Source organism: Prinia subflava, chromosome 9 (assembly GCF_021018805.1).
Source record: "Prinia subflava isolate CZ2003 ecotype Zambia chromosome 9, Cam_Psub_1.2, whole genome shotgun sequence".
NCBI classification, from domain to species: Eukaryota; Metazoa; Chordata; class Aves; order Passeriformes; family Cisticolidae; genus Prinia; species Prinia subflava.
The window spans coordinates 20119388-20145060 of record NC_086255.1 but is presented as its reverse complement, the minus strand read 5'-3'; the positions used below and the strand labels follow the sequence as shown (position 1 = coordinate 20145060).

Genomic DNA, 25673 nt, shown 5'->3' with positions numbered 1-25673 from the left:
GATCCTTTGAGCTTGACAACCAGTAGAGAAGAAAGAAAATAGGCTGACACCTTCAAATTAGGCCAGAGGGCTTGCACTGTGCAACTCTGAACAATGGAGTCTCTGAAAATCCAAGATGGGGATATGAAATACATTTCAGTATTCCCATTCACGTGAGGTTCAGCCAGTCTTGGTTTTGCCTCTTCTAGCTCCCCTTGCTACCTTACTGCTACCCACCTTCCCCAGCTGCATTTGCCTCCTGCAATGCCTAGGTGAATCAGCACAGAAACAGTAACAAGGAAAGAGAAGTACCAGGACAAGAAAAGCTGAACTGCACTTCCTGTAAATCAGCCTCCCTTCTTCCAAATTACATTAGCTAATGGTGGCAGCACCTTCAAGTCCTTTCACCTTCAAAAGCTGACCTCTCATTTAAGTAATTCCAAGAAAAATGAGGCGGGGGAGGAGGGGAGGCTGAGAAATAGAAAGGCAAAGTACACAAGGAGAATTGTAATAGCTTCCTGTAAGTTACTGCTGTCTGCATTACACTAATTTTTTGGCATCGGTCTGGTATTGCAGCATCAGCCTAAGAGATTCCCAAGCAGACAGAATAAGGTGCATGATGGTGTCTGCACACACCATGCAGAGATGTCTGAAGCAGAACACAGTTTTATTATTAAACATTATTTTTTAATATTACACATTAATTTTAAGGGAGAATGCGGAACTACAAAAGGGCTGCTTTACTGAATAGCCAAATGTCTCTACAGCCTGTATTTTGTATAGCTGATAGCACCAAGTCACTAATGGATGGGACAGGAGCGCTGACTTTATAGGGACAGTCAGAAACCAAATTCCCTCAGCAGTGAACCCCAGAGATGTTTCACTGTGAATCCTGAATGTGCAACTATAAAAACCGTGTAAAACTTCAACTTTCACTAATTAGCATTTACAACCTTTTTTCTTGTATCAACACATTTAAAGCTAAATCCTGGCTTGTGTTTCAGCTGGTCAAAACCAAAATGAACCACAGAGCCTAAGCTATTAATATTAGGTTTGAAAAGAACATATATCACAACTGAATAAAGGCCACATATGATGCTACAGTAAATGCTATGCGACAATTAAATACAATGCTAACAATGCTGTGATAAAATAAACCCTTTAAAACTGTTACCTTAAGTACCTCTTTAAGAGATGAGAAATTACACTATGTATTCTTCACTTTCTGGTGTAGTTATGTAAAGACCTCCAGATCCTGCCTAAAAATCAGTTAGGGATGAAGCTAAGAAATCAGTTGTATTGGGAAAAAAAGAATAGAGTTGATACCCATGTATTGTTGACTGCCTGCATCCATCTTTCAGGTAAATTCCAATATATTCACACAAATTTATCCTGAATACATCAGTTCTTCTTATACCAGTTCATAATGCCCTCACCTAACACACTTTATTCTCATCTGTCTCACCCTGACCACCTTAAACCAATTTAATTGGAGATGCTTTAAAATTTAAAGCACTTCCACTTTAACTTTAGTAGTGAAACTAACCAGTTTGCTTTGATTCTAGGTGGTTCAGACTTAACTCCTGCATGCTGAGCTATTTTGTTTGGACAGTATTAGCACTTAATGCTTTTATTAGCACAATGGATTCATGCCCTCACAACTAGACATGTCACACCCCATCCCAACTCCCACACCAGCCCTTATCCTGTGCTATCTCAATCAGATCAGCTGCTCTGCATTTTTCTGTCAACCTGAGTAGTTCTGAGCTGCCATCCCTAATCCCTAATTCTCAGGATCTAGGAAATTCAGTCCATTTCCACTGCAAATTACCCGTGCGTCCTTATTTGCTCAGAGATGCAAATATTACCTGCTCTGATCCATTCCAAGATCGCCAGAACCGTCTCTAGCTGAGACACTTGCACATTAAATGGGTCTTTTCTGTAGTAAAAAATGCATTTAACAGCACACAAATTAAGATGCTAGTGGTGTCAGAACTCTGGAACAAATCCCACAGCTCCATTCCTCTCCATCTTTCCTAATCCCTCTGGAGGGCCAGATGTATCTCTCACTGCCAGCTCTGAGACAATGAACCATAAAGAGAAGTGCAGTTTGTTAAAACCTGACGCAGGCTTTGGCTCAGTTGGTCATATCACTAAAAGGATTTTATCTCTGATTAATTTCAACCTGTCAGTAGAGGTCTCTGGGCAGAATGAAGGAACCTGCCACCCTGTCTGTTTCCAATTAATACAACTTCCCAGAAGGTGTCTGGAGATGCATCAATAACCTTAATTAAACACCACCAAATAGATGACAACTAATGATTTAGGGAGTGGCTCTCTTGGGACTGTGGGTGAAGAGTGCGTGTGGCAGGACAGCAGCGAGGCAGATGGCTGCTTGTCTAACACAGCAATGCCTGTTAAAACTCTGATGTTCTCCAATTCAATTTATCCTTTCCCAGTCATTTAGAAGTTGTTCTTCCACACCACTTAAAACGACCCTCAAAGTGCAAGAGGGGCATTTCTGCTGATTGTCCAGCACTTTGCAGACCATTTCCAGAGAAAGTACCTCATTCTGCTTTCCCTCTAAACATATACATCCACTGTTGCTTGGGTGTTATTCTAATTACCATTAGAGAGCACCCAGAGATCTTCCAGTTTGAAAATTATTACAGTGACTGAAATAAGAAAGGCAACTCTTTCTAAACTCCTTTTGAGTTCTAGAGATCATAATATTAATCAAATCAATATTCCTCAGTGAAGTTGTGTGCTTCCTACAAATTGCATTCCTTGCTAAAGGACAGAAAACACAGACTACTCGTTCAGTAAATAAAATAACCGGCTTCTAACTGAAAAATAGGCAGCACGAGGTGTCACAGTTTTGGCAGAAGAATGAACACTGTGGTCTGTCCAATCAATGCAATGCATTGAACTGATAGATTTTTAACCTTCAGCCAAGCTATTTGTTTCTCACCTCTCACCTCTCAGAGGGCATAAATTTATTCTAGCATGTCAAGTCAATTCTGAGACACAGCATCAATAGAATCTATCTTCTGTGTGTTTCATGTGAGCAGCAATGAGGAGGTCTTTATTTTTAGAACATTAATGCTAGTGAATAAAGCTCTCCTGGCAGCTTTGAAATCCTCCCTCTAGTCACACAGTAAACAGGCACAACGCATGACAAGCAGTGAAGCCACTCACACTCATCTGTAGGATCCTGCCAAAGCGTTTTCACGGGTAATCATCTTCAATATTGGTGTCTTTGATAAATTCCTAATTAGTCTCAGTTTTTATGAATATGGGTACCTGCACTGTAAGAACATGATTAAGACGAATGTTGAATCTATCATGTGCAGTCTGACTATCACATGGCCTTCCAGTAGTCACAATACAAGTGATGACATTCAGTCACCATCTTGCTGGTTTGCACTTAAAGCAGTGAGAAATCCAGTTAGCAATCAAGAACAGAAATCAGGAACCTTTTTCCAAAATAACAATGCAGTAGTGACCTTCTTCCTTGTCTGCATTCACACACTTGCATTAGTAGAAAGACAATTAGGAGGGTAAATTGAATTCACTTTGGCTACGACTGGCAGTACATGTTGGCAGCAATCCTTTCAAATGCATTATTAAGTAAACTAATTGCGAACTCTTCAAGGGTATGAGACACAGCTTCTCCTGCTGCCTCCTCCAAATAGTGGGAGAGAATAAAAGCAAAGCCATGTCAAAATGTTTGCTCAACATTTTGTAGTCCTTGCTGTTCAGAGCAGTGGATGCTGTGAAGGTTGGTCAGCAGCCTCGAACACAACTGCAACCACAACTCTTTATGCAGCCAGGCAGGATTCCCACCTCTCCTGTCCCTGCAGAGCTGCCCTGGCAGCCACACAAAGCATTCACACCATGCACTGAATAAATATTCCAGCCTTAACTCTTGCACACCAGACATAAAAAGTGAAATAAATTTACTATATTAATAGAGGCAACAGACACGGTTTATAAATCATGGAAGTATTGTGACATAGAGGAGATGAAAACTAGTATGATCTATTACTACAGAAAAAACCACTGCAGATACAAAAGAAATGAGGCTTCTGTGAGCTTCACAGCTAAGAGTGGTAGCTAATACTCATTACCTTTTGAGAAGCTCACCACCTCTAAGACTGCAAAAAACAGGTAAACCTAGGAAGACACTAAAAACTCAGAAAAGAAAGCTATCAAATGACTTGTGACTCAACTACAAACTGCAAGTTGTACTGTAAAAACCAGACAAAACCCACTGAATATGTGTAATAAAGTTACTTTCAGATCTGTACTCTTTTCATACCCATTTTAAGAAGACAGATGACAATCAGAAATACTCATGCTTGGCAACAGTCATCAAGCTCAGAGCAAGAGCCTTCTGTAGTACAGACAGAGCAAATCAACAAAGAATCCCTGCAGGACTAACAAAACCACCTTGTTGGCTGTTGATTGTACTATACTGCTCACGGGAATTATATAGTGGTGAAGGAATACTTGGTTGTGAATTAGCAAATGCACAAATCAGGGCCCCAAGGAAGAAGTTTTTACCTCCTTGGCTAGCTACTCTTCAGCTTGTACCACCCTGTCTTCAATGCTACTGGTAGTTGAGAAACATGCTCACGTTGCTGAGCAGGAGGACAGAATGGGACATCACTCATCAAAGACTAAGCACATCTTTATACTGGTACTTCCTCCTGTTACTCCTGTAAGGACAGTGCATTAAATGTAGCATGTCTCGTTTTAGCAACAGCAGATAAATTAAAACAAAGACCTGGAAATTATTATAAATGCTGCACTTCTGAAAAATCTGTTGAAGTTATAGGGATAAAAGAGTAAAAGCAGCATGTGCTAGTACCCGGTTCTAATTTTTTAGAAAATTAGAAAACAAAAAGCAAGATCACAATTTCTCCTCCTGGCTATTCCCCCAAACACGTGAATAAGAAAGTGTTTTGAGATATAGCTAATGAAGACAATGCAGTTAAAGACTGAATAATATTTTCTATACAGAAATATGAAATGGAGTAACTGAAAGCATTAATTCAAACAATTTACTTGAGTATCATTAACTTGTTTAGTAGAAGTCAATATTCAGAACTAAAGCAGTCTTAATTTGTTTTATCTTAATTTACTTCTCAAGCAAGTGGCTTCTTCAATCCTAAATACACATATGTAATTTTTAATTTGATTTGAGTAATCCAGTTTAATAATTAACTCAGATATATTCTCTTAGGTATTCATGTCTTCTGAATAACTGAAAAAAAGGAATTTAAATGGATAAATGCATTTTAGCTGAAGAATCAGTTATTACTATTACTAGAGAAGAGAGATAAAAACCAATTCTTCTCCTAAAAACAATTAGGTGAGAACAATGTACACTGTATGCATTTTCTCCATTTATAAAAATCCAGTGATAGTTATGTGTCTGAAGTGTTTGCTGTCAAGGTGTCCCGATTTTAGCATGGCAACATTGTTGTGTCATCTGAGAGGCAAACATTGAGATCATCATTACCTTTACTGGTATTATACATCTCCATAATATTATGAAGGGGGATTTGAGGGGAAAGAAAAAGATATTAAGTGATCCATACAGCACTAAACAATAGACAGTGATATAATTGGGGAGAGAATGCAGAGTCACTGCTGTTCCTAACTTTTACTGACAGACATCAGACTTCCCACAGCAATGCATAAACTGCCTTACAAAGTCAAATTACACAACACACTGTAGACTTCCATTACCAACAATCTGTCTCAAGCACAGATAAACTCTGGCTCTTTAGTCAGTAGTTAACTTCTGAAGGTGGAGGGGAAAGGGAGAAAGAAAATAGCATTATACCATTAGAGACATCACTGCAGTGTGGCCGTATTTGCCTATGCTTTTAGACCTGTGATGCTGAATTAATTAGTTTCCCTCCACTGCAAGATTAATTATTTCAGAAAGATACCCACTATGGCAGGGAACAGTGGAGTTTATTTATACCTGTAAGCAATCCAGGCTATGCAGCAAGGAAGATCTATCCACACGTTGTCACCTAGGAACTCTGGTCACAGACCAGGATCACAACGTGTTAAGACTGGTAGAGAGATAAAATCATCTCAGTGCACCTGGTGCTGATCATCCATTTCAGCACACAAACACTTCAAGACTTGCATCCAGACTGCAGAGACCACTGGAAAGGCACCATTGTTAAAATCTATTTGTCTTTGCAGAAAGCTGTACATACTGAAGAGGAGAAAAGCCAAGGCCCCTGAATTGCTAGAGTTAGAGACAACGGTAAGTCAAGACTACAGATTTCAGATTAAAACTTTAAAGAACCAAAGCACAGAATTTTATTTTGCTTTACACAATACCAGGTAATACACTTTCTGGTGTGAAATACTTTGTTGAAAGTTGCAACTTAAATAATTTGTTCTCCCATCCCATTGTACATACGATCTACTAAGTCATCAAAAGAGGAGAATTAGGCAGAGAGTTAAGTGACCTGCCCATAGTTACTCAGTTACCTTGAAAAGGAGGAGTATTTGAGGCATATTACTTGGGGAGAAGAGACTTTATTGCAGCAATTTCATAAGGCACGATTGCTCTTCACAGATGTGTCTTGTAATTCCTTCACTGGAAAAGCCATTTGTTAATAGCAGCTAAAAGTACATCTTAATGAAGAGAATATGTGATTGATAAAATACTTAAAAAACAACTAATATTCTGAAGACATAAAAAATCCCTGAAATAACTTGGGGCACTTGAGCAAGTGCCTGAAGTCATGTAAGACACAATGTAAATACAGCAAATGCAAAAGGAGAGCAAATTCCTCTTTTGCCCCACATGTTGACACCTGCAAGTCAGGAGTGGCTTCACACCACAGAGCTGAAAGTCAAATCAAAGCAGTTACTAACATTTCCACTGCTGAAATCCAATCATAACAGAAACTTACTCACTTCATGCACCACAAAATAATTGTCTCTGTGAGAGGTTTTTTGGTTTTGTTTTTTTCAAGGCAAACATGTGAAGTAAGGTAAGAATTCAGTCTCAACTTTCAATGCAATTTTCAAATCAAGCTCTTACAAAGATGGGTCAGTGTTGCCTTGTCCTCTTGAGAAAAATCTCATGCATGTAGTCCCAAAATCTTCCCTGATGAGACTCGTTGTGATGAATCATAGCAGTGAGGGCCTCACCCTGATCAAGGCTTTGCCAATAATCCTGCAGCCACATTTCTTTCCAACTGAAACAAAAAAGAGACAGCATCACAAACAATTAAAAAACTGAATTAGTCAGCAGCTGTAATAGCACTGAAACCATATTTTTCTTTCCCTTAAGACAAAAACAGGCCCAGAAATGGCCATAACACAGTATGCTGTTAGTGTGCCACTGTGCTGCAAGTCATTTAAAGAAACCTGCTTCAAAATTTCTCTATAGCAAATATAAGTTCACTGCTTTACAACATTCTGCTTTTAGCTTTACAACATTCTAGAAGTATCAGCATATACTATCACTATCATGTTAACCACAGAGACTAAATTAATAATTGTAGAGAATAAAATCTTCTATTAAAATAAAATCTATCACAGACTCCTTAGATTATTTTGAGAGTAGCTTTCCCTGGCCAGTATGCAGATAACAACCTAAAAATCAGGGTTTTTTTCAGATAATCCATTTAAATAACAAACTCAGATTACACATGACAGAGACAAAAATCATTATATTCCTTAACACATTCTATTCTTTATCTCCAGACTACATGGTCAAGTATGGGCTGTCTCTTCCTCAGTTCACACAGTCTCAAACTTTTCCTAGTACAGACTGTATCACTGCAAATTTCAGCAATTCTTTGCCAGCTCATGACCACATGGACTACCTCTCTCACTTGTGTTGTATCAAGGTATGCCAATTATTTACCTCTTCTCCATTATTTCTGCTATCCAGAAACAAATCACAAATTTTAGAAAAAAGGACCAAACATGTTGCTCTTTATAATACATCCATATGAATTACCCAGTACTTGTTAACTTATATACAGAATGTTTTGCTTCCTCTCCCTCCAAATCGCAGAAGTGAGTGCAGTGGCTCCTGCCTTCCCCCCTGTACACCATCCACCGAGTGCAGGTGACTGCTCTGCCTGGAAGCAGCTCTCACCCCCCACTGCAGGAAGGCTGCAGGAGATGCACAAAACATCCAGTGCCTGTCCCTGCACAGGGCTGGCAGCCTGCACACCATGGCAAGCAGCTTCTGTGGCCAACAGCATCACCTGTGCTGGAACATTCCTGCAGAGTACCAACACAGACCCCAACACAAAGCTTTTAACACAGATTCCAATGTGAAGGATCACAGACAGAGGCTTACTTCTGCTTTAAAAAATAAATATCTTCCAAAAGGTTCCTTTGCACCACTTGGATGCACTGTGAGATCACATTGCCTACCCGGTAAATTCATTATCCTTTGTTCAAGGACTGCCAACATGAGCTACTTGCTTTTTGCAGCACTGAATAAGGGCACGTGTTTGGAAAATGACTCTACTTGCATAAGGTACCAGACCCAAGACTAAGTGGCAGCAAGGAACAGAAAAAAAGCAAACAATTTCCAGATGAACTCCATGGAAACAACACCAAAAGGAATTCCAATATCCAAGTGAAGACTTTATCAAAAGAAGTTTTAAATTGCTGTTACTCTTCTTTCTTTTAAGAAAATAATTTCACTCTAATTCTGTAAATTGGGAAAAATCAGTATCCCAGGATGCACAGGACTGTACAAATCACCAGAAACTGCAAATTACATACACCTGAGACAGTATTATTATGAGATACAGATTTATCTTTAATCCTGGATGATTATGGGATTCTATTGCAAGGGCCATTCTACACTTGAAAAATATGATACACTATTAACATTTTTTCTCATCAAAAACAAACTGTGATGTCAACATAAAATAGAACTAGCAAACCACAATGGTTTCACAATTCCTTTATCAAAGGCACACTGGTTTCTCTTTTCCTATGCCACCACAGATGAAAACTTTTGGTAACTGAAAAGAAATTGTCCCTTAGCATTCTTATAGTTACATTCTCAAACATCCTACTTTTGGAAAATAAGTCCTTATCAATGAAACAAGCCAAACATTTCTCTTACAAAGATGGGAGTTTGAGAATACCTGGAGAATCTGGTTTCCCCTAAATAGGTATTATACTCAGCAGCAGCACTGCAACTCACAGTTTTCTGTACAAAGCAGCTAAGAATTCAACAGATTGCAGTGACTGACCACAACCTGACACACACAGCTGCTTGTTCTACAGCTTTTTCCTTAAGCTCACTTGGATGTGAAAGCCAGCAGTCCAAATACAAGAGAGGCTGCAAGCAGAAGGATTTAGAAACCACATCTCCACACATACAGCTAAAGGTGTAATTGTGCTCCAGCCATATATACCTACACAGAGGGATTCTGTTTGCAGCAGCATTCTGACAATTCAGCATATCTACTGACCCTAAAAATAAATTACATCTAGGAATGAGGGTTACAGAGCATGCAAATGTGTAGTGTAACTTTACTGTAATTGGGTATGGGCTCTAACATAAACTCCTTCTGAGTTCAGAAGGCTCCAGAACCACAAGTCACAGTGTGTGTTTATAGTCAGACCTTGTATGTTGCATATAGTCTACCACTTTTATCCCCACTAGATCTGTTTCATTTTTCCACAATAATATTTTCTACAGTAACAAAACATCCCATTGACTGGCTCAGCAGGCAGTCATGTAAATTGATCACACTGTTAAATAACATCACTGTCAAACTCAGACAAAATATAGGCATGCTTAGCTAATGCTTTGATGGCAATTTTATGCTATTGTCACATCAGTTAGAATTATAAGTAATCATGTTCCATTTTGCAAATAAAATGCTTGAAATTTAAATGCTTATCAGATAGAAACCTCTGTATTTCACAGGAGATGCCCACCCTTATGCCTTGGAAACTATGGACACATATCTTTATAAAGTAAATGGCAGTGAATGTAGAAGTTTCTCTGGAACATTTTTCCAGACACATCTCATGCCTACAAATGGGGAGAATAACAGTGAGACACAGAAACTTCCATGGGATGAAACTGTGGCTTGAATTATGGACCAGCTGTTCAAAGCTCCCTGCTGATGACCCCTGTGAAGAATGGTGGAAGCACCTGAGCCTGCAAGGGCACTGCCACTCTGTGTGTGCCTTCACAGGAACTCCTCTACTGCCACCTGACGCTCAGACAGAAAACCTATGGAAAAGCAGGAATACTTCTATAGAGTAGGGTGCTGCATAGCACACTACAGAGAAAGAAAACATTTTGCTACTGAGACTGATAAAAGACATTGCTATAAAAAAGCTCCAGTAAATCAGCCAACCAACAGAAAAGAAGGGATAAGAAGCTACTCAGTCTGCTCTCTGTCCTGCACAGTCCCTCTCCTAAATAAGTGGGATGGCATCCTTGAACACAGCCAGAGTTTTGTCACACAAAACAGCATTAAGTCTTGTATTCTGAGTGAGCCTAATTTCTGCTCTGAAGCCCACAGGACTCAACCAGGCCTGCAGTGAACACTGGAGACCCCATTCTTTATGTAGTACTTTGTAAGGAGGTCTAGAGCTGCTTTTGCCTCGGGCCTGCCAAGTGCTTTACCATCACTGTACTGAAAATCATCCCTCCCTCATGCAAAGAGGCTAAGATAGAGGAAAACCCCACTGTCTGAGGGGACAGAGAATTTTAACAGAATCCTGTGTCTCACACTCTTCTTCCAACTGCTAACACCACTGTCCAAGCCTCTTGTTCAGCCTCAGTGTTACACAGTATTAGCAGGACTCCTACACCACCCACAAAAAGTAATAAAGTAACAAGAGCTCCTGTAAGCACAAAGCATTATTAAAGTTACAGCTTATTTGAGGCTTCGTTTCTTCAAAAAGCATAATATTGGCACATTACCTGTCTCCATCAGAGAGGTCTTCAACACTTCCAAACCCAGGGGTTGGCATAGGACATCCCATGTGCTTGAACTGAGCTATATGAGGTCTAGGAGCTGGAATTTTTCCACGAGACTTCTTGTGCTCCTGCTCCTCTTTGACTCGGGTGTTCTCTTTGTCACAGATGAAACACTCAAAGCCATTCAGGTAATTGGGCAGAGTCATGTCATTCACACCCCACTCCCGCTTCTCCAAGCTCTCTAGCAAGAACTGGTTTTTGATTCCACCGACATTTTTATACTCTAGATACTTCAAATATTCCTCTCCATTCTTGTCCAGGAAATCAAGATACTTTGCCAGCTCTTGGGGGCTGTCAAAGTCATCTATAAGGATGATGGAGAGGTTGTTTGGCATCCAGTCCCGCACAGCTGGGGAGCCTCGGTACACTGGGACAGCCCCCAAGTGCATGGGACGCCACAGCTTCTCTGTCATGTAGTCATCACATATGGCATTCTCCAAGGCCAGGTGAAACTTGTACCTGGCAACGAAAGTCATAAATTCAGAATCTTCTGTAGTGGCTGTAGAAGTGTCTCTCAGTCGCTCACTGGGGAGCTCACGGTTATGCAGGCATTTCCCATAGGAGTCAACCTAAAATAACAAAAGGCATCTTTACAAAGTGATTTGTTCCCCTGGAACTTACTTTCAGATCTTGTAGTTCTTGTAAAATTCCCAACTTGGATCAGTTCTTAGCTACGTTCATTTAGCTTCATTTTCACTCCAAGTTCTTTCCCTTGAGACTATTCCTAGAGTCCCAGTTCTACAAGCTTTAGAGAGAACCAAGGCTGAGTTTCAAAAGCAACATTAGGCACACTGCAGACTGAGGGGTGAGGGGAGCACACAGATGCCACCCAAAAATGTATTTATTACCGGATAAATCAAAAACTGACAAGTAAGGAACAGCATTCGACTCTACGTCAATTTAAACATCCTCTTTCCACTTAAGAGACCCAGTGCCTTCCCAAACAGTTATCACACAGAGCTCCAGCCAGTCTCAGCAAGCTGACAAAATTTTTCAATTCGTTGGACTGAGAAAAATTGATGCAGGGAGCTAAAAGAAGAGTGTCTAAAAATACAAGACAACATGCTTGAGCTGGAGCCTACACCATACTTTGAGAAGACAGTAATTTTTTAGAAATTCTTTTGCCTTTGCTTCACTACTCAGTACATGATGGCTTTACACAATAACTGAAACATGACCAAGAGAAACAACAGAAACCACTAGAAAAACAAGGTTCTGGCAAAGGCTAAAAACAGATTTTTTTAAAAAAATCAAAGATCCTTCACACTTTTTAAGAAAAAAAAATGCAGTATGCTTTTTTCCTGCTTGGAGAAACGACATATTTTACTTTACCAAGCTACTCAACATCAGCTGTACCACAGCAGTACATATCTTAGAAACAACACGGTCCTATCACAACAGAGGTAAGGAGCAGATTCTCACAACAGAGAACCTGCCTTTTAACTTCACTCCTGTACTTTCAAACGCGAGCGAGGCTTGTAAAGGGACAGCCTTCCTGTATGCTAACTTGGAAGTGCAGAGATTTCAGCAGCTTCTAGCACTCGATCCACAAGACTGAGCTTATTCAAGCTTTGCCCAGCTTTTGACTGATCCCGAGAGCGGCCAACTCCACATCTAACATCTGCATCAGGCCTACCTACTGACACGCGGTGTAGTCTAGTTCACGCTTTGGCAAGGGATACAACTAGTTTTTCTGTCCAGCTTGTAGTCAGCATGCATCCCGTTACGACTCGTGTCTTGGCTAAAAACAAGGACAAACAAACCCCATTAAAACCAGGCGGCAGCGAGGGGCAGCCTCTGCTCCGCGAGCGGCCCCACGCCGCAGCCCGCCCGTGCCCTCAGCCCACGCACCTGGATGTATTTCATGAGCTCCCGCACGTAGCGGTCCCTGTCGGAGGGCACATCGCAGTGGGACTGCATGTACAGCACCGGGCCGTAGCCCTTCCGCCGCCACGCGTCCTTCTCGGCCAGCGGCACGGCCGGGGCCCGCAGGTACGCGGTGCCGGGCAGCCACTGCAGCGTCAGCGGGTAGTCGGACTCCCGGCGGAAGGTGGCCGTGTAGTTGAAGAGCCGGATGCCGGGCGAGTGCGAGAGCACGTAGTTGTTCATGGGGGACTCCTCGTGGAAGAGCGCCCAGGTCTGGTGGGGCAGGCGGGGCAGCGGCGCCTCGTACGCCCTGAAGTCGGTGCCGTAGAAGATGAGCGCCTTGGTGCGGCGGTGCCGGGCCACCCGCCGGCTCCGGGTGACGAGGCAGGAGCCGCGGGGGCAGTCGATGCGCTCCGTGTCGCCGGGGAAGTGCGGGAAGAGGCTCCCGCTCCACCACAGCAGGATGGGCAGCGCCTTGTTGCTCCGCGTGTCGTTGTTCCCGGGCCCGCGGTACGAGGCGGCGGCGACGAAGGCCGCGCCCGGCGGGACGGCGTCCTGCGCCCACCCTTCGGTCCCGCACGGCTCCGCCAGCCCGGCCGGCCCCTCCGCGGCCACAGCGGCTGCCACGCTGCAGGCCAGCGCCAGCGGCACCCACAGGCCCGCGGGCCCCCACCCCGGCCCGGCGCCCCCCATGCCCGGGCCGTGCCACGGGCCCGCCCCGCCGCCCCAGGAAGCGGCGCCGGGCCCCGCCCCCGCGGAGCCGTCACGGGGCGGCGCCGGGCGGGACCGGCCCTCTCCGCCCATCTCACCTCATACTGTCCATGCACCCGGGGAGCGGCTCGGACGGACAGCGACACGCAGCCCTGCCTGGCGGCACCGTGAGCCCTGCTGCAGCGGCTCGACGAGGTGAGCTAGCGGCAGCGCTCCCAACCCCACCGGACAGTGGCTGAAGCTGCTGCCAACCTCTACCGGCCCCGCAGTACCTGCACCGACAGCGGTACAGCCGAGCCGCTCCCCGGAGGCTCAGCACGCCGCCACCGCACGCACCTGCAGAGAGAGAGGGCTCCTGCACCAAGCAAGCGGCCAGCTGCCACAGGAAAGAGCACCCAGCTCCGCTCCTGCTGGAGACCACAAAGGGAAGGAACAGAAAACACCTCTTACTAACAAATCTTCTGTTTGGTTTTTGGTTTTTTTAATATCTACAGGTAGTTTTAAAGCTCTCTTGAAAGCTGCTGTTCTATACCAACCTTGAATAATTCCTACATTATTAAAATATTCTGTAAATGAGAAAGTGGTTTGGGCTACACTATGTAAATCCAACAGACATATTCTAGAATTACCACTCAGTTGGCTCAGGTACACAATTGCTAAAAGCTTCACATTAACTTCTTAAGAGATAATATAGTATTTATGAATTATCAGTTATAATACAGGACATTAGTTAGTATGGGCATGAGGCAAAGAATTGTTCTTCAGCTGTGTTAGAAACAAGTTAAAGAGGGAATAGTTTTTCCTTTCCTTTGAAAAGTCAGGTGCAGACACTGCTCGGGCTGCTCCGAGAGCACCACAGCATCCTCCACTGGGGCTGGAGAGAAGGTGACAGACACGGCTCCCCAAGGCCATTTCCACCAGCATCACAACGTGCTGCACAATGTACTCCACACCATTAATGTACAACATCCACAAGGCCCATCATTACCACACCAGTTCTGTGGCAGATTCCGGACATAATGTACATTCGATAGGAAAGGAATCTCAAAAACATTCTACAGCAAATTTAGTATTATTGGATATTTAGCAATGATTGTCTTGTGCTTTCATACAGATGTTATAAGGTTATCAGCAAACTGTACAACAGCAATATTCATGGGTACAGTCAAAATAACACTGCCAGTTCACTCTGAACTTTATTTTTGCAATTAGCAACACTCCCAGAAAAAAAACCCCACCACTCCCCCACCCCCCAAAAAAACCCACACCAAAAAAACCCTAAACCAAACCAAACCCCGCTCCCCAACCAATTCAACCAGGTACCCTTAACTCTGAAATATGAGCTCTTTTAAGACTACATAAGTCATTAACTTGACATAAGGTAAGAACAGTATTTGCCTAAGTAGACAAAAAAACCCCCACCCAATCAATGACTCAAGTTGTGCTAGCAAAAAAGGGAATTTCTTTGTGAAATGGAAGTTCAGACAGGGCAGAAAGTCAAAAACCAATCACGTAAATAAAGGAACACTGAGATTAAACAGTACCTTTTGTCTGTTGACTCTTGTTGAATTTCTTATCATTCAGTGTGAATAACAATGACAAAAAAGACTGAACTTGGTTAGTAGAAGATTGGATTGTAAAGGATCAATGAGCTAGACTTCAGCCCTTCCCATTTCCCCCCTCCCGCAAAATACAGGGTTTGGAAAAATAAGCTGTGTTTATTTACTAACAATGACATAAAATACATCTTAATATATTTTTATTTCTTTACAAATTAAAAGATGCATTGGAAAAACAAGTGAAGAAAATGAAAGGTTCATTCATGATTTCATTTCCACCCCCACACCCCCCAACATTAATACTAGAAATTAGTATTTATGGAAGTCTGTGGTTGCTGTGCATTATATTTCTGGGAAGTTCTTTTTTCCCCCTCTGATTAAAAATCCTCTAGATTTTTTGGCTGGAGGCAGTACATGGAGTAAAAAGTCAGCCACATTCATACAAAAACGCTGAAAGTTTTGTCAACTACATCTTGAAAGAGTTTCTCCATTACAATTTTCATGTTCCCCTTTCTGTGTAGTGATGGGAGGGAAGACAAACTAGCAGCATTAGAAGAATAATGGATTTATATACATGCTACAGGATTTGGAACTAAAACCACAGCCAGATGTTTTTCTGATCTTAACAAGGACTTTCCTATGAAATATCAAGCCCAGAAAACACGTTCTCTAATCCATGCACATTCTTCCTTTCACTTTTAGTGCTATTGGTAGCTTAAACTCCTGGGTACTGGAAGAACACCTGTTAAGTGTTCAAGTTAAAATTTACAAGCCCCCTTTCTAAAGTGAATAAACGAAGCCCTTAGAATTCCGAATTCAATTATACCAGCTCCCTCTTCACAGGAGTCTTCTCATCCACCCTTGCAAAATGGAGCAGCAGAGAGCCAAAGTGGATGGATTAATCTGTCTGAGGTATTTTAGTTTAACAAACAGACTTATAAAAGGTTTTGTGTAAGCTGATCAGTAGCTAGAATGTGGGAGGGTATAAACATCCAGTAATGAAACTCTTTGCTATGGCCCAGGTGCTGTCAATAACCCAAACCAGGTACTTGCAATACCTATTACAGTACAGTCTAAATCTTAATGTTTTGTATCCCCTTCCTTGTCATCCAGGGTACAAAGCCATCTCAAAAACATGTCAGTATAAATCAAATTCCTGCTTGTTTGCTATGATTCACAAAAATATGGTTGAAAATGGCCACTTCCTTAACATCCAGTTCCTACACAGTCCCCCATCACCTTGTTAGAAGTATTTTCTGCTTAAGGTTAAGAAGCTCTTGTTCCCACCACCATCTGACAGACAGGTAAACTGTGCAGGAGAGGTCATGGAACACGGATTGAGTAGGACAATACAGAGCTGTGCAATGAGGAAGAAAGAAGTCACCACACACGTCACCAGGAAGTACCGTCTCTACCCCTACACTGTTCAGAAGCTGTTGATTTTTGCCCACTGAACTATTGATTACTCCATTACAGTTCTGCACAGCAAACTATAGTACTGGGAAGATTGTGGAAAGAAGTTTGCCCTGCTGCCTCCTGGCTTACCACTCATTTTACATTTCATGGCTTTCTGGTTCGGACAGCCACACGATACATCTGTGCTCTGACAGATTATGTTTCCCTCTTTACAGGAGACACAAAATGTTTTACTGCTCCAGCTCCCATCACCTGACCTGCCTCTTGTCCTCCCCACCTGTGCATCCCTTTCACACTTGGGGCATGCACACACACCCACACAAATGCACAGCAGCTACCAGAAATTTTGAAGAGTTATCGCTTTTTCACCCAATGTTGAATCATGTACAGTGAACTGAAAAAAACCCTACATTCATTACAACAGGATTAGCGAGCATGGGGTGGGGTGGGGGGTGAACTCCTGCCAAGCACAGGAAACAATTTAAATGCAAATAAAAGACCTGGTATCAAAGGCCTCTTTTTTTTTTAGCCCTCACCAGGAAAATATTTCATCTCTTGTATGGGATTGGGAAAGGTTGAAAGGATTTCTGCTTATGCAATGTGTATTAAAAATTATGGAATTGTACAGATTTCTATGTTGTCCTGTTTGAGGGCGCTGGGCCTTCTGATCAGGTCATTAGTGGAGACTGAAATGTCACTGCTGAGTTCTAGCACCACTCACTCCTCTAGCTCAGTAGCTGCCGAATCTCCTTGTGCATGTGACACAGGAAGTCCACATATGAAGCTCCCCCACTCAGGCTCTTGTCCTCAACTAGGAAGTGTCTGAACAGCATTTCCAGCTTATCTTCTTGCTTCACAACTATCAACTACAAAAAACCAAAGAAAACAAAAACAAAACCAACAGTGAGTAGATATTACAATTAGTGAAATTTATTTTCAGATTCTTGAAAGCTTTGAATAATGTTTTATGAGATTGAGAAGAATATGTTCAGGACTGCAGCATCACCAGGCATTACCTGACTCTACTAAGAGGGAAGGAGATTTAAAGCTGTAAATGAGGACATATTTTACCTTCATGTAGCGGGATCTCTGCCCTTGAAGCATATCAACAATGGATCGCACTTTCTTTGAAAAGGGGTTTTCCAAGACTGGCAGGGTACTCTGGAATGAAAGATATCCAATTCCCATTAGTCTTGGGAAATAGAGCAATGTGAAACAAAAGTCAGCAGTTTTGGCATCCTGTATAAGGGTAGAGAAATACCTACCTCCATTAGCATACAATCTCTTTGACTTCAACTACTTAAAAGAGAATATAACATGAAATCAGAATTAATGGCAAGTTAATTATTTCATTTAGATATCAACTGCTCTCTTGACTGTTAATGATATGACTTTTCAAATAAACCTAGGCAAAAGCATGCTTGACATGCTCAGACTATCAACATTTCTGCTAGTTTCACATATCTGTGCTTCTCTCATTTCTGTTATGGAAAGTGAAATGCTATTTTTTCTACTGACTTTCTCATTGCTTTAAGTTTTGGTTGACTGGCACAGACTCCAGTCCCACACTGCCATCCAGCTCACCAAGGCATTGCTGATTTGACTGAAGGATGACACTCCAAAGAGGTTCTGGATCAGGCCTTGCTGCACGCTGACTCCCACCCACACGAAGATGTTCAGCCCATTCTCCAGCAGGTAGATGTCACCCTTGGACAGACGCTCCTCCGAGTTCCGAATGGCTGCTGGCAGGGAATCACTGTCAACATCTGCTTTGGTCTGTTTTACAGGGAAATAAAAATTAAAGTAAAATAAAGGTTATAAAACAGTAACATCTTATGAAGTCCTGAGAATTTCTGCCATGAAGACCCTTCTCATTTCTAGGACTCTCAAGACTGCAATAATTGTGACTGAAGTAGCATCTTCCTTAGTTTTATCACTCAAAGTGACTCAGAAGCAGTTCAGAGACTCTTGGTCAACAAAACAGAACATAAGGCTTTTGTGAAAAGACTCAAGTTCAAATATCACCTCTTGGAGTAGGAATGTAATTAGTTTTTAGTATTATTCCAGTAACTATGATAATGAAAAGTCAGAACAGTACGTGGAGTTACCTTGCAATGATGAAAATTACTATAAAAAGTTGTAAGCTTTAGGACTTTTTAAAAAGACTATGAAAGAGTCCAAAGTGTCTTCTTTGCCACTAGTCAGATGCTTACAGCTCAGGAGAAAAGCATCCCCCAAGAAATTCACAAGACACAGGAATGCTGAGCAAAATTAAGTGAAATATCTCAAGAGATGACAGATCCCCAAATACTTCTCAAATCACTCTCCCTTGCTAAAATATAAATGCCAGTCCTTAAGACGAGTCAGTGAACCAACAGCAAGCCCCAAGTGCTAAGAAGATCTTGAATTACTCACCAGAGGCAAAAGCCTGGGATAAAAGAAAACATTTGTTTCAGCCACATCCATGGATGTCACTAGCTGACGGATGTAGGCACGGTCATCCGTTGTCACCTCCGGGCCAGGCTGAAGAACGTCACTCTTCAACACACAGTTCAAGTACACAGGAAGCAGCTTCATGCATTCGGGGAGGATGAGCTAAAAGTCACAAGCAGACAGGAGCTGGTCAGCAGTCTAGCTGAGTAAGCCTATGTTTGACAAAATGAGGCTTGCATGAACCAACAAGATGTGGTGCAGCCGTGAGGAGTGAAAGCTGATAGTCTACTTATTTCATGGAGTGCAAAAGAAACAGAACCTTTCCCTGAAGCAGGCAGTGCTCCCTGGGCTCAGACAGATGTCCAAGAAGCCATTCTCAACTACAGTTTTACTGTAGTAGCATATCTACTTTCCTCTTTGCAAATTTCCGCCGACAAAAGGAATTGCCTTTTTTTGAGCAGGCTAAGTAAGAAGCAGCTGTCCTCACTTTTTAATTTCTAAGGCTGGGATTCAAGTGGAAGCACTGGAGTTTACCTGGCCAGCAGAAGAGGGACTAGCACAGTTCTTTCGATAGCAGGCTAGGATCTGGGCACACTGGTTGATCAGTGAATCTCGTACAGTCTTCACTGGACTGCTCAGGACTCCACGATATGCTGCACAGAGAGAGGAAAGAGATGGACTGCTGTCAAGTGATTGCTCATGAACAGCAAAACCCCAACACTGCTTCCACAAAGGAAATCTAAACAACTGGTTTTTACAGAAGCCTTTATTCTTCCCGCTTCAAACTTGCAGGAAAATGATGATATATTCCTACTGAAAACCTGAAGAAGCTCATTTACTCCATTTTATTACATAATCTTGAACTCTCTATCTCCTATGTACTTAAAATATACTTATCATAATTGGAAATATGGCATTCTATGAAAACTCCTTTTACAGACTGGCCATCTTCCATTAATGGTCTGAAAATGGACTGTTTCTTTCATTTTAATGGCAATAAACATACACAACTCTCAATGTTCATTGGCTTTCTAGGCTAGAAAGGGTAAATATGGTACAGGCATAAATGTATGACATTTAACCCACATCTATGAAAAAGGGCCACCATTTCCTATTGCCAGAGAAAAATTCTGCAACACTTAAGGAATGAACTAAAACAGTCCCAAAATAAATATAAGGATGAATTCAGACAGCTGGCAATACAAACTGTTATTAAAAACATTTAGAAAGGAATTTGTACCAAGAATAAGCCTACACCCTCCATCCGTACCTCTCATCCTAAGCAGCAATACAATCATCACAGCTTTATGCTCTTTCCCATAACTGACTGAAGTGTCAGCGCTGCCACCCGACATTTGAAGCAGGAAGAACAACCAGGTGTCCTTGGGTGACCAAGCAGGCATTTTAGCAGCAGCCAAAGGCTGCAGCTCTCGTTCCCACAGTCACCCTTACCATACTTAGCCAGGTAGTTGATGAGGGTGTCGGTCTCACAGTTCCGATAGAGGTCAGCAAGCTGCGTGCAGCAGTTCAAGGAGAGGTTGTGAATGCGGAGTCGGCGCTGTCCTGCACAGCTTGTATACAGCAGGGCACACTGCAGGAGACAAAAATGCCAGCAGACACAGAAATGAGGTCCTGCTACAATAAGAAGGGCAGGGCTAGAATATACTTCATTAAAAACCAGGACTCAGATGCATAACAAATAAGGTAACTACGTAAGACTTGGACAATAAACTAGAAGTACATGCTAAGAATCAGGGTCAATGAAAGGTAACAAGCAGCAATTTTAGCAGTTGTATTAAGGAACCTGGTCTTAGAAAACAGGACTGTAGTTTGAAGCAGTCTAGGTCACCCTCAGAATAAGTATGCTGGAAGGGTATGGTAAGATGCAAAAAGAAAGGATAAACAATTCTTTGAAGAAGCGTCTAATAATTCAGTTCAATTGTCAACTCACTTCCACAAAGCCTCCTCCCTCACCTGAAGCAGTGCACCACTGTCTTCACTCAATTTATCATCATGCTTGAATTCCACTGTGATTGTTTTATCACAGTCCAGACCTGCCATTTCTACATCAGTTGTGTTGCTCATATAGAAAGCTCCAAAAAAGTCAGTTGCTCTAATACCTAAAAGAGGGAAAAACCCAACATGAACCACCATTTTCAACAGCATACCAAGACAGTCACCCTTTTGATCCTGACACCAAGTTATCCTGACAGATTTCAGCAGGGATCTTTGCAGTCTCATCAAAAGTCTTAGAATTCCAAAGCTTTAGCTTTTGGAATAGCCTAGTCATCATGTGTTTTAAATTACAGGAAAATTTCTTTCTTCCCCATGAGCCATGCTTGAAGTGGTCAATTTATTAAGATTCCTCCATGTTAACACCCACCTGTGCTTGTGCGCACTCTCATCACAGCATCAAATCCCACTTCTTTCTGGACATCCCTCCTCAAGTCATTCAGGAATCTGTACTGGTCTGTCTCCAGCTAGAAGGCAAGCAATAATTGAAGTTAACACTTCCATAAATCAGACCAGCTTCATAAAGTAATTTAAAACCACCTACTACCTCCTGTGGTCTTACTTTAAAATGATATCAGGCTCAGTGGCCTGCTAATAAAATCCTGTGCTAAGAGGTAACAGCCTAGCTCTTCCTGTTGGGTTTTGTTATTAACAGAGATGTTTGTATAAAGACACAAAGCTACCAAACCATTTTGCTGATTATCTTGGAATTTAAGTAGCCATTTACTTCCAAAGAACTACTTCTTCACTCTGGTTCCCACTATGAAAAAAGGACTCTCAGCTAAACAATAATTCTTCCTTGGATCAGACACAGCCTGAGTCAATGTCTCTCCTACCTGGAAGTACGCATACTTATAAATGGAGCCTCCTGTCTGGTAAGGTACCACACCCAGGGTCGCCACATCCAAATACTGGTTTGGAAACAGGAACAGATCCACACAGCAGCCCTGGGCCACACAGTCCTTGGCCAGGTTGTTGTAAAAGCTTGTCTGTGGTTGAAACAAAGTCTACAAAAGGAAATCAGAGATGACATCAGAAGTTTGTGCACAAAAAGCGAAGTGAGATCCAGTTTATAATCCCAGTCAATACTCTTTTATACTTTAAGTCTTTCTTCAGGGAAAGCAGAATCATCTAAGTTCTCCCTGACTTTGCCTTTGAAGAACTGTTAATTATTATGAAAATTACGGCACATTTTGCTTTAATTGTAAATTCAGTACATTTACTTTAACCCAGATTTGGTATTTTACCCTGTGTAATAATCTAGAGCTAACTCTTCTTGTTCTCAGACTAGAGCTGTCCTTATGTGTCAACTCTCCATAGCCCTGCTTGAGAACAGAAGATAAAAGTGGAATGTTAAAAGATATTAGCTGGGACTGTTACAGTATGTGCTATCCTTGTAATTTTTAAAATGCTGTTTCAGTTATTTTATTCCATAAAGAGCATAATATACACCCTTATGTAGGGGTTCAGCAAACCATTATTACCTTCTCCTTATCTGTGTTGATCAGTTTCCTATCATCCCTGTTCTTCAACTTCCCTGGAGCCTCTGCGATGGGCAGGGAGGTGTGGAAAATGAAGAGCTTGCCAGCACACTCAGCTGCCTGCAGGAGAGTGAGTGCAATAGCAGAGGTTAGAAACATTTACAAAAATTGTAAGGGAAGCTGGGATTCAAGAACATTCAAGCAACCTCATCACTGTTTTAATGTCAGGGTGACTCTAGCAGACACACAGGCCCACTGTCACTCAGTTATGTGACTGGAGTCCTACAGAGGAAGCACAAATTCCTGGTCAGTTACAGAAAAGCAAGTTCAGGTTCTACTGGATTTGTGCTAATTCCACAGCAGGGAGAAAAGGACTTTCTCCAAGGAGACAGAACAGTAAGCAGGACCCAGTTACAAAAGGCTTTGTGCAAACATGTTGCATGGTCTTCCATGATTTGCAGCTACTGAATTTGTGGAAAAAAGTCACGGAAATGGCAAAGAATTTTATAATCTGAGCTTCACCAGATCAGTAATTTTAAATCAACACCCTATGCCAACACTAGCTAATATTCAATAGGTTATTTACGCTGACACATGCAGTATGTAAAAAGTCAATTATAATTTTTACTGTTTCTTGATTGACCAATTGTAACGAAGACTGAGTTTAAGAGAGACTTCTAAGGATCACTCCCTCTGTACTCAGCAGTGGTGAGGCTACACCTTGACATTTTGGGCCCTTCACTACAAGGACACTGAGATGCTGTAGCATGTTCAGAGAAGGGCTACGGAGCTGGTTAAAGGTCTGGAGCACCTTGCCTGAGGAGTGAGTGAGGGAACTCGGGTTGTCCAGCCTGGAGAACAGGGAGGCTCAGGGGAGATCACCTTGCTCTCTACAACTACCTGAAAGGAGGTTGTAACCAGGTGGGAGTCAGCCTCTTCTCCCAAGTAATATGAGATAGGACCAGAGGAAATGGCTTCAAGTTGCAGCAGAGTTTTAGATGAGACAGTGGGAAAATGTCTTCATGGAAAGGGTTGTCAAAGACTGGAACAGGCTGCCCAGGGAAGTGGTGGAGTTACCCTTCCTGAAGGTATTTAAAAGATGTGTTCACTCAGGAACATGGTTAGTGGAGGACTTGGCAGTACTGGTAAAGGTTGGGCTTATCGTAGAAGTCTTTTCCAGCTAAAATGATTCTCTGACTCATGTGACAAACAAATGGAGCTGTGTCAACAGTTTGGGGTGAAGTCATACAGGCAATCAATTTGATCAGTAGATACAAGTCAGAGTTAAACCATGCATGTAATTATGTCTGGATGAAGTACTAGAATGGAAGAACCTCAGGAAAAGTTGACTTGGTTAGCACATTGTTGCAGGCAACTTCAACAGATTATAGTCTCTCCCTTTATTTAAGATTCTACCAGAAAACAGGATTGAAAAGACACCAAACTACAGAACACCTCCATGAGATTCCACCGCCTGTTTTTTTAATGCTGGAGGGTCTATTCTCTCCTGTAAAGTGTTTAAAGCAAAACCCAGACAGACAACTGAGAGTAAGCTGCATTCTTGCAGTTTGAAAAAAATATTTTAAAAAGAATTGGGTAAAAAACATATAGATAGCTGCACAAAACAGAAGGTTCATGCACTTCAAGAATGAGCCAAGTACTCCCTACATGTAGTGCATCTACTACAAGGAGCTTACAAAATCTTTACAATTGTGTTATTAGAGTGTGTTAGCAGAATATGAACTTCAGAGTACTTGGCTGAAAACAATTTGTCATAAAAATGCATTTACTAACCTTCAGCGCCTCCAGCCCTGCTTGAATCACAGGTGCGAAAACAGTTTCTGTTTCTCTCGTGTCTGCAAACATTTCTGGAATCTGATCCAGCAAACTAGCAAAGAACAAGGTTAAAAAAGAGGAATTCAAGATCCTATGCAATAAGACAAGCCACACAGGTGTAGTTGATTATTTGTAAAGTGAGGTGGTTTAAACAGAAGTCTCTAACTGTAAATATCTCTGAATTTGCATAATTTTTACAGTATTTGGCATCTCATCTGTGAAAAAAATGCTGTACTGTTCTTCATTGGCTTCTCTTATCCATATCCTCAGTGCCTTCTGTATAGCCTCAACTGATGTCTATTCCACAGCTCTTCTGTATTTCTTTTCTTTTAATGTATTCCCATACACATAGGTAAGTAAACTCTTAGGAAATACTAGTAATATTTGGCCTCTGTTTGCCAAGCATCTTGTGTACTACTCAAAGATTAACAAGTTTAATCCATAGTTTTGTATTTAGGCTTGTTTAATGCATTAAAAAGCAGGCTGGAAATTTTCTCTAAAAACATGCAATTCCAGGACTATTTCCCTGTTCTAGTTAGCTACACACCCATTGGTTAATTACAGTTCAAGTAACATGGCAAATAGCTTGGCAAAACTTTGCTAACTTCTTTCTTTCCTTTCAGATTTTATCTTCTCTATCCCACTTACTGTTTTCTCCACAGAAAGAAAATTGGACACCCCTGTTGTCTCAGTTTGCAGTTATTTAAGCAGTTGACTTAAAGACAATGATTCAGTATACTTTCAGCTTTCACTCTGCATCATCCTCATTGTGTTTTGTTGTGGCTTTATTTTAGGTGGGGTTTTTTTTTTGAGCTTGGATTTTGTTTGTTTTTTCCTTTTTCTCCCCAGAAATGCCCTTCTGCACTAATTCCCCTTATATACACTTTCTGCCATGCTGGATTATGAGCCAAATAATCCCTTAGCCCTTCCATTTCCCCATCCTAATGAGCTAGCTTAATCTCAAAGAGTATAGTAAGTTAAAATACATGGAGTGACTGAACATGACAATTAAGCACATTTGAATCTACCAAACAAGTATTTTACTACACATGTTGCAAATCAATTACCTGGCAATAACTGTCCTGGACTCACTCACATTCACCAGAAAACCATCAAGGAGTGGCACAAACATATCTGCCACATCTGAGACCACCATCATCTGTGGCTGTGCCAGCGAGCTCTTCACGTTATAGAAGTGTAACACTTTGTTGTAGGTGACAAAGCCCACTCGAATGGCCGACTCCTCCATGTTCCCTTCCCTGCAAGAGACACACTTGCCTTCACAGCCAGGAAGACACAAATCATTACACATAACCAACACATTAAGGGAAAAATGAAAGGAAGTAAAATTTATTTTCA

General features: G+C 41.8%; 2 protein-coding genes across 5 annotated transcripts in view; both read right to left on the bottom strand.

Moving 5' to 3' along the window:
- Nucleotides 1–6529: 6529 nt before the first annotated feature.
- Nucleotides 6530–13615, bottom strand: FUT11 (fucosyltransferase 11). Its single transcript, XM_063405850.1, has 3 exons — nt 12851–13615; nt 10943–11568; nt 6530–7217 (listed from the first exon to the last, which is right to left on the bottom strand). The coding sequence occupies exons 1-3, from the start codon at nt 13556–13558 to the stop codon at nt 7070–7072; spliced, it is 1482 nt and encodes a 493-aa protein (XP_063261920.1). The 5' UTR covers nt 13559–13615; the 3' UTR covers nt 6530–7069.
- Nucleotides 13616–15274: 1659 nt separating this feature from the next.
- SEC24C (SEC24 homolog C, COPII coat complex component) overlaps nt 15275–25673 on the bottom strand; it is a 36157-nt gene continuing 25758 nt past the window's right edge. For all 4 annotated transcript variants that reach the window (XM_063405846.1, XM_063405848.1, XM_063405847.1 and 1 more), the window contains 12 exons: nt 25382–25573; nt 24273–24366; nt 22482–22598; nt 21834–22004; nt 21368–21464; nt 20959–21104; nt 20437–20575; nt 19519–19637; nt 18967–19146; nt 18136–18327; nt 17623–17712; nt 15275–17417 (listed from right to left, as the gene is read on the bottom strand). In XM_063405846.1, coding sequence (XP_063261916.1) covers nt 17277–17417; nt 17623–17712; nt 18136–18327; nt 18967–19146; nt 19519–19637; nt 20437–20575; nt 20959–21104; nt 21368–21464; nt 21834–22004; nt 22482–22598; nt 24273–24366; nt 25382–25573 — 1678 coding nt within the window. In that variant the 3' untranslated portion in view covers nt 15275–17276. The remainder of the gene's footprint in view (nt 17418–17622; nt 17713–18135; nt 18328–18966; nt 19147–19518; nt 19638–20436; nt 20576–20958; nt 21105–21367; nt 21465–21833; nt 22005–22481; nt 22599–24272; nt 24367–25381; nt 25574–25673) is intronic.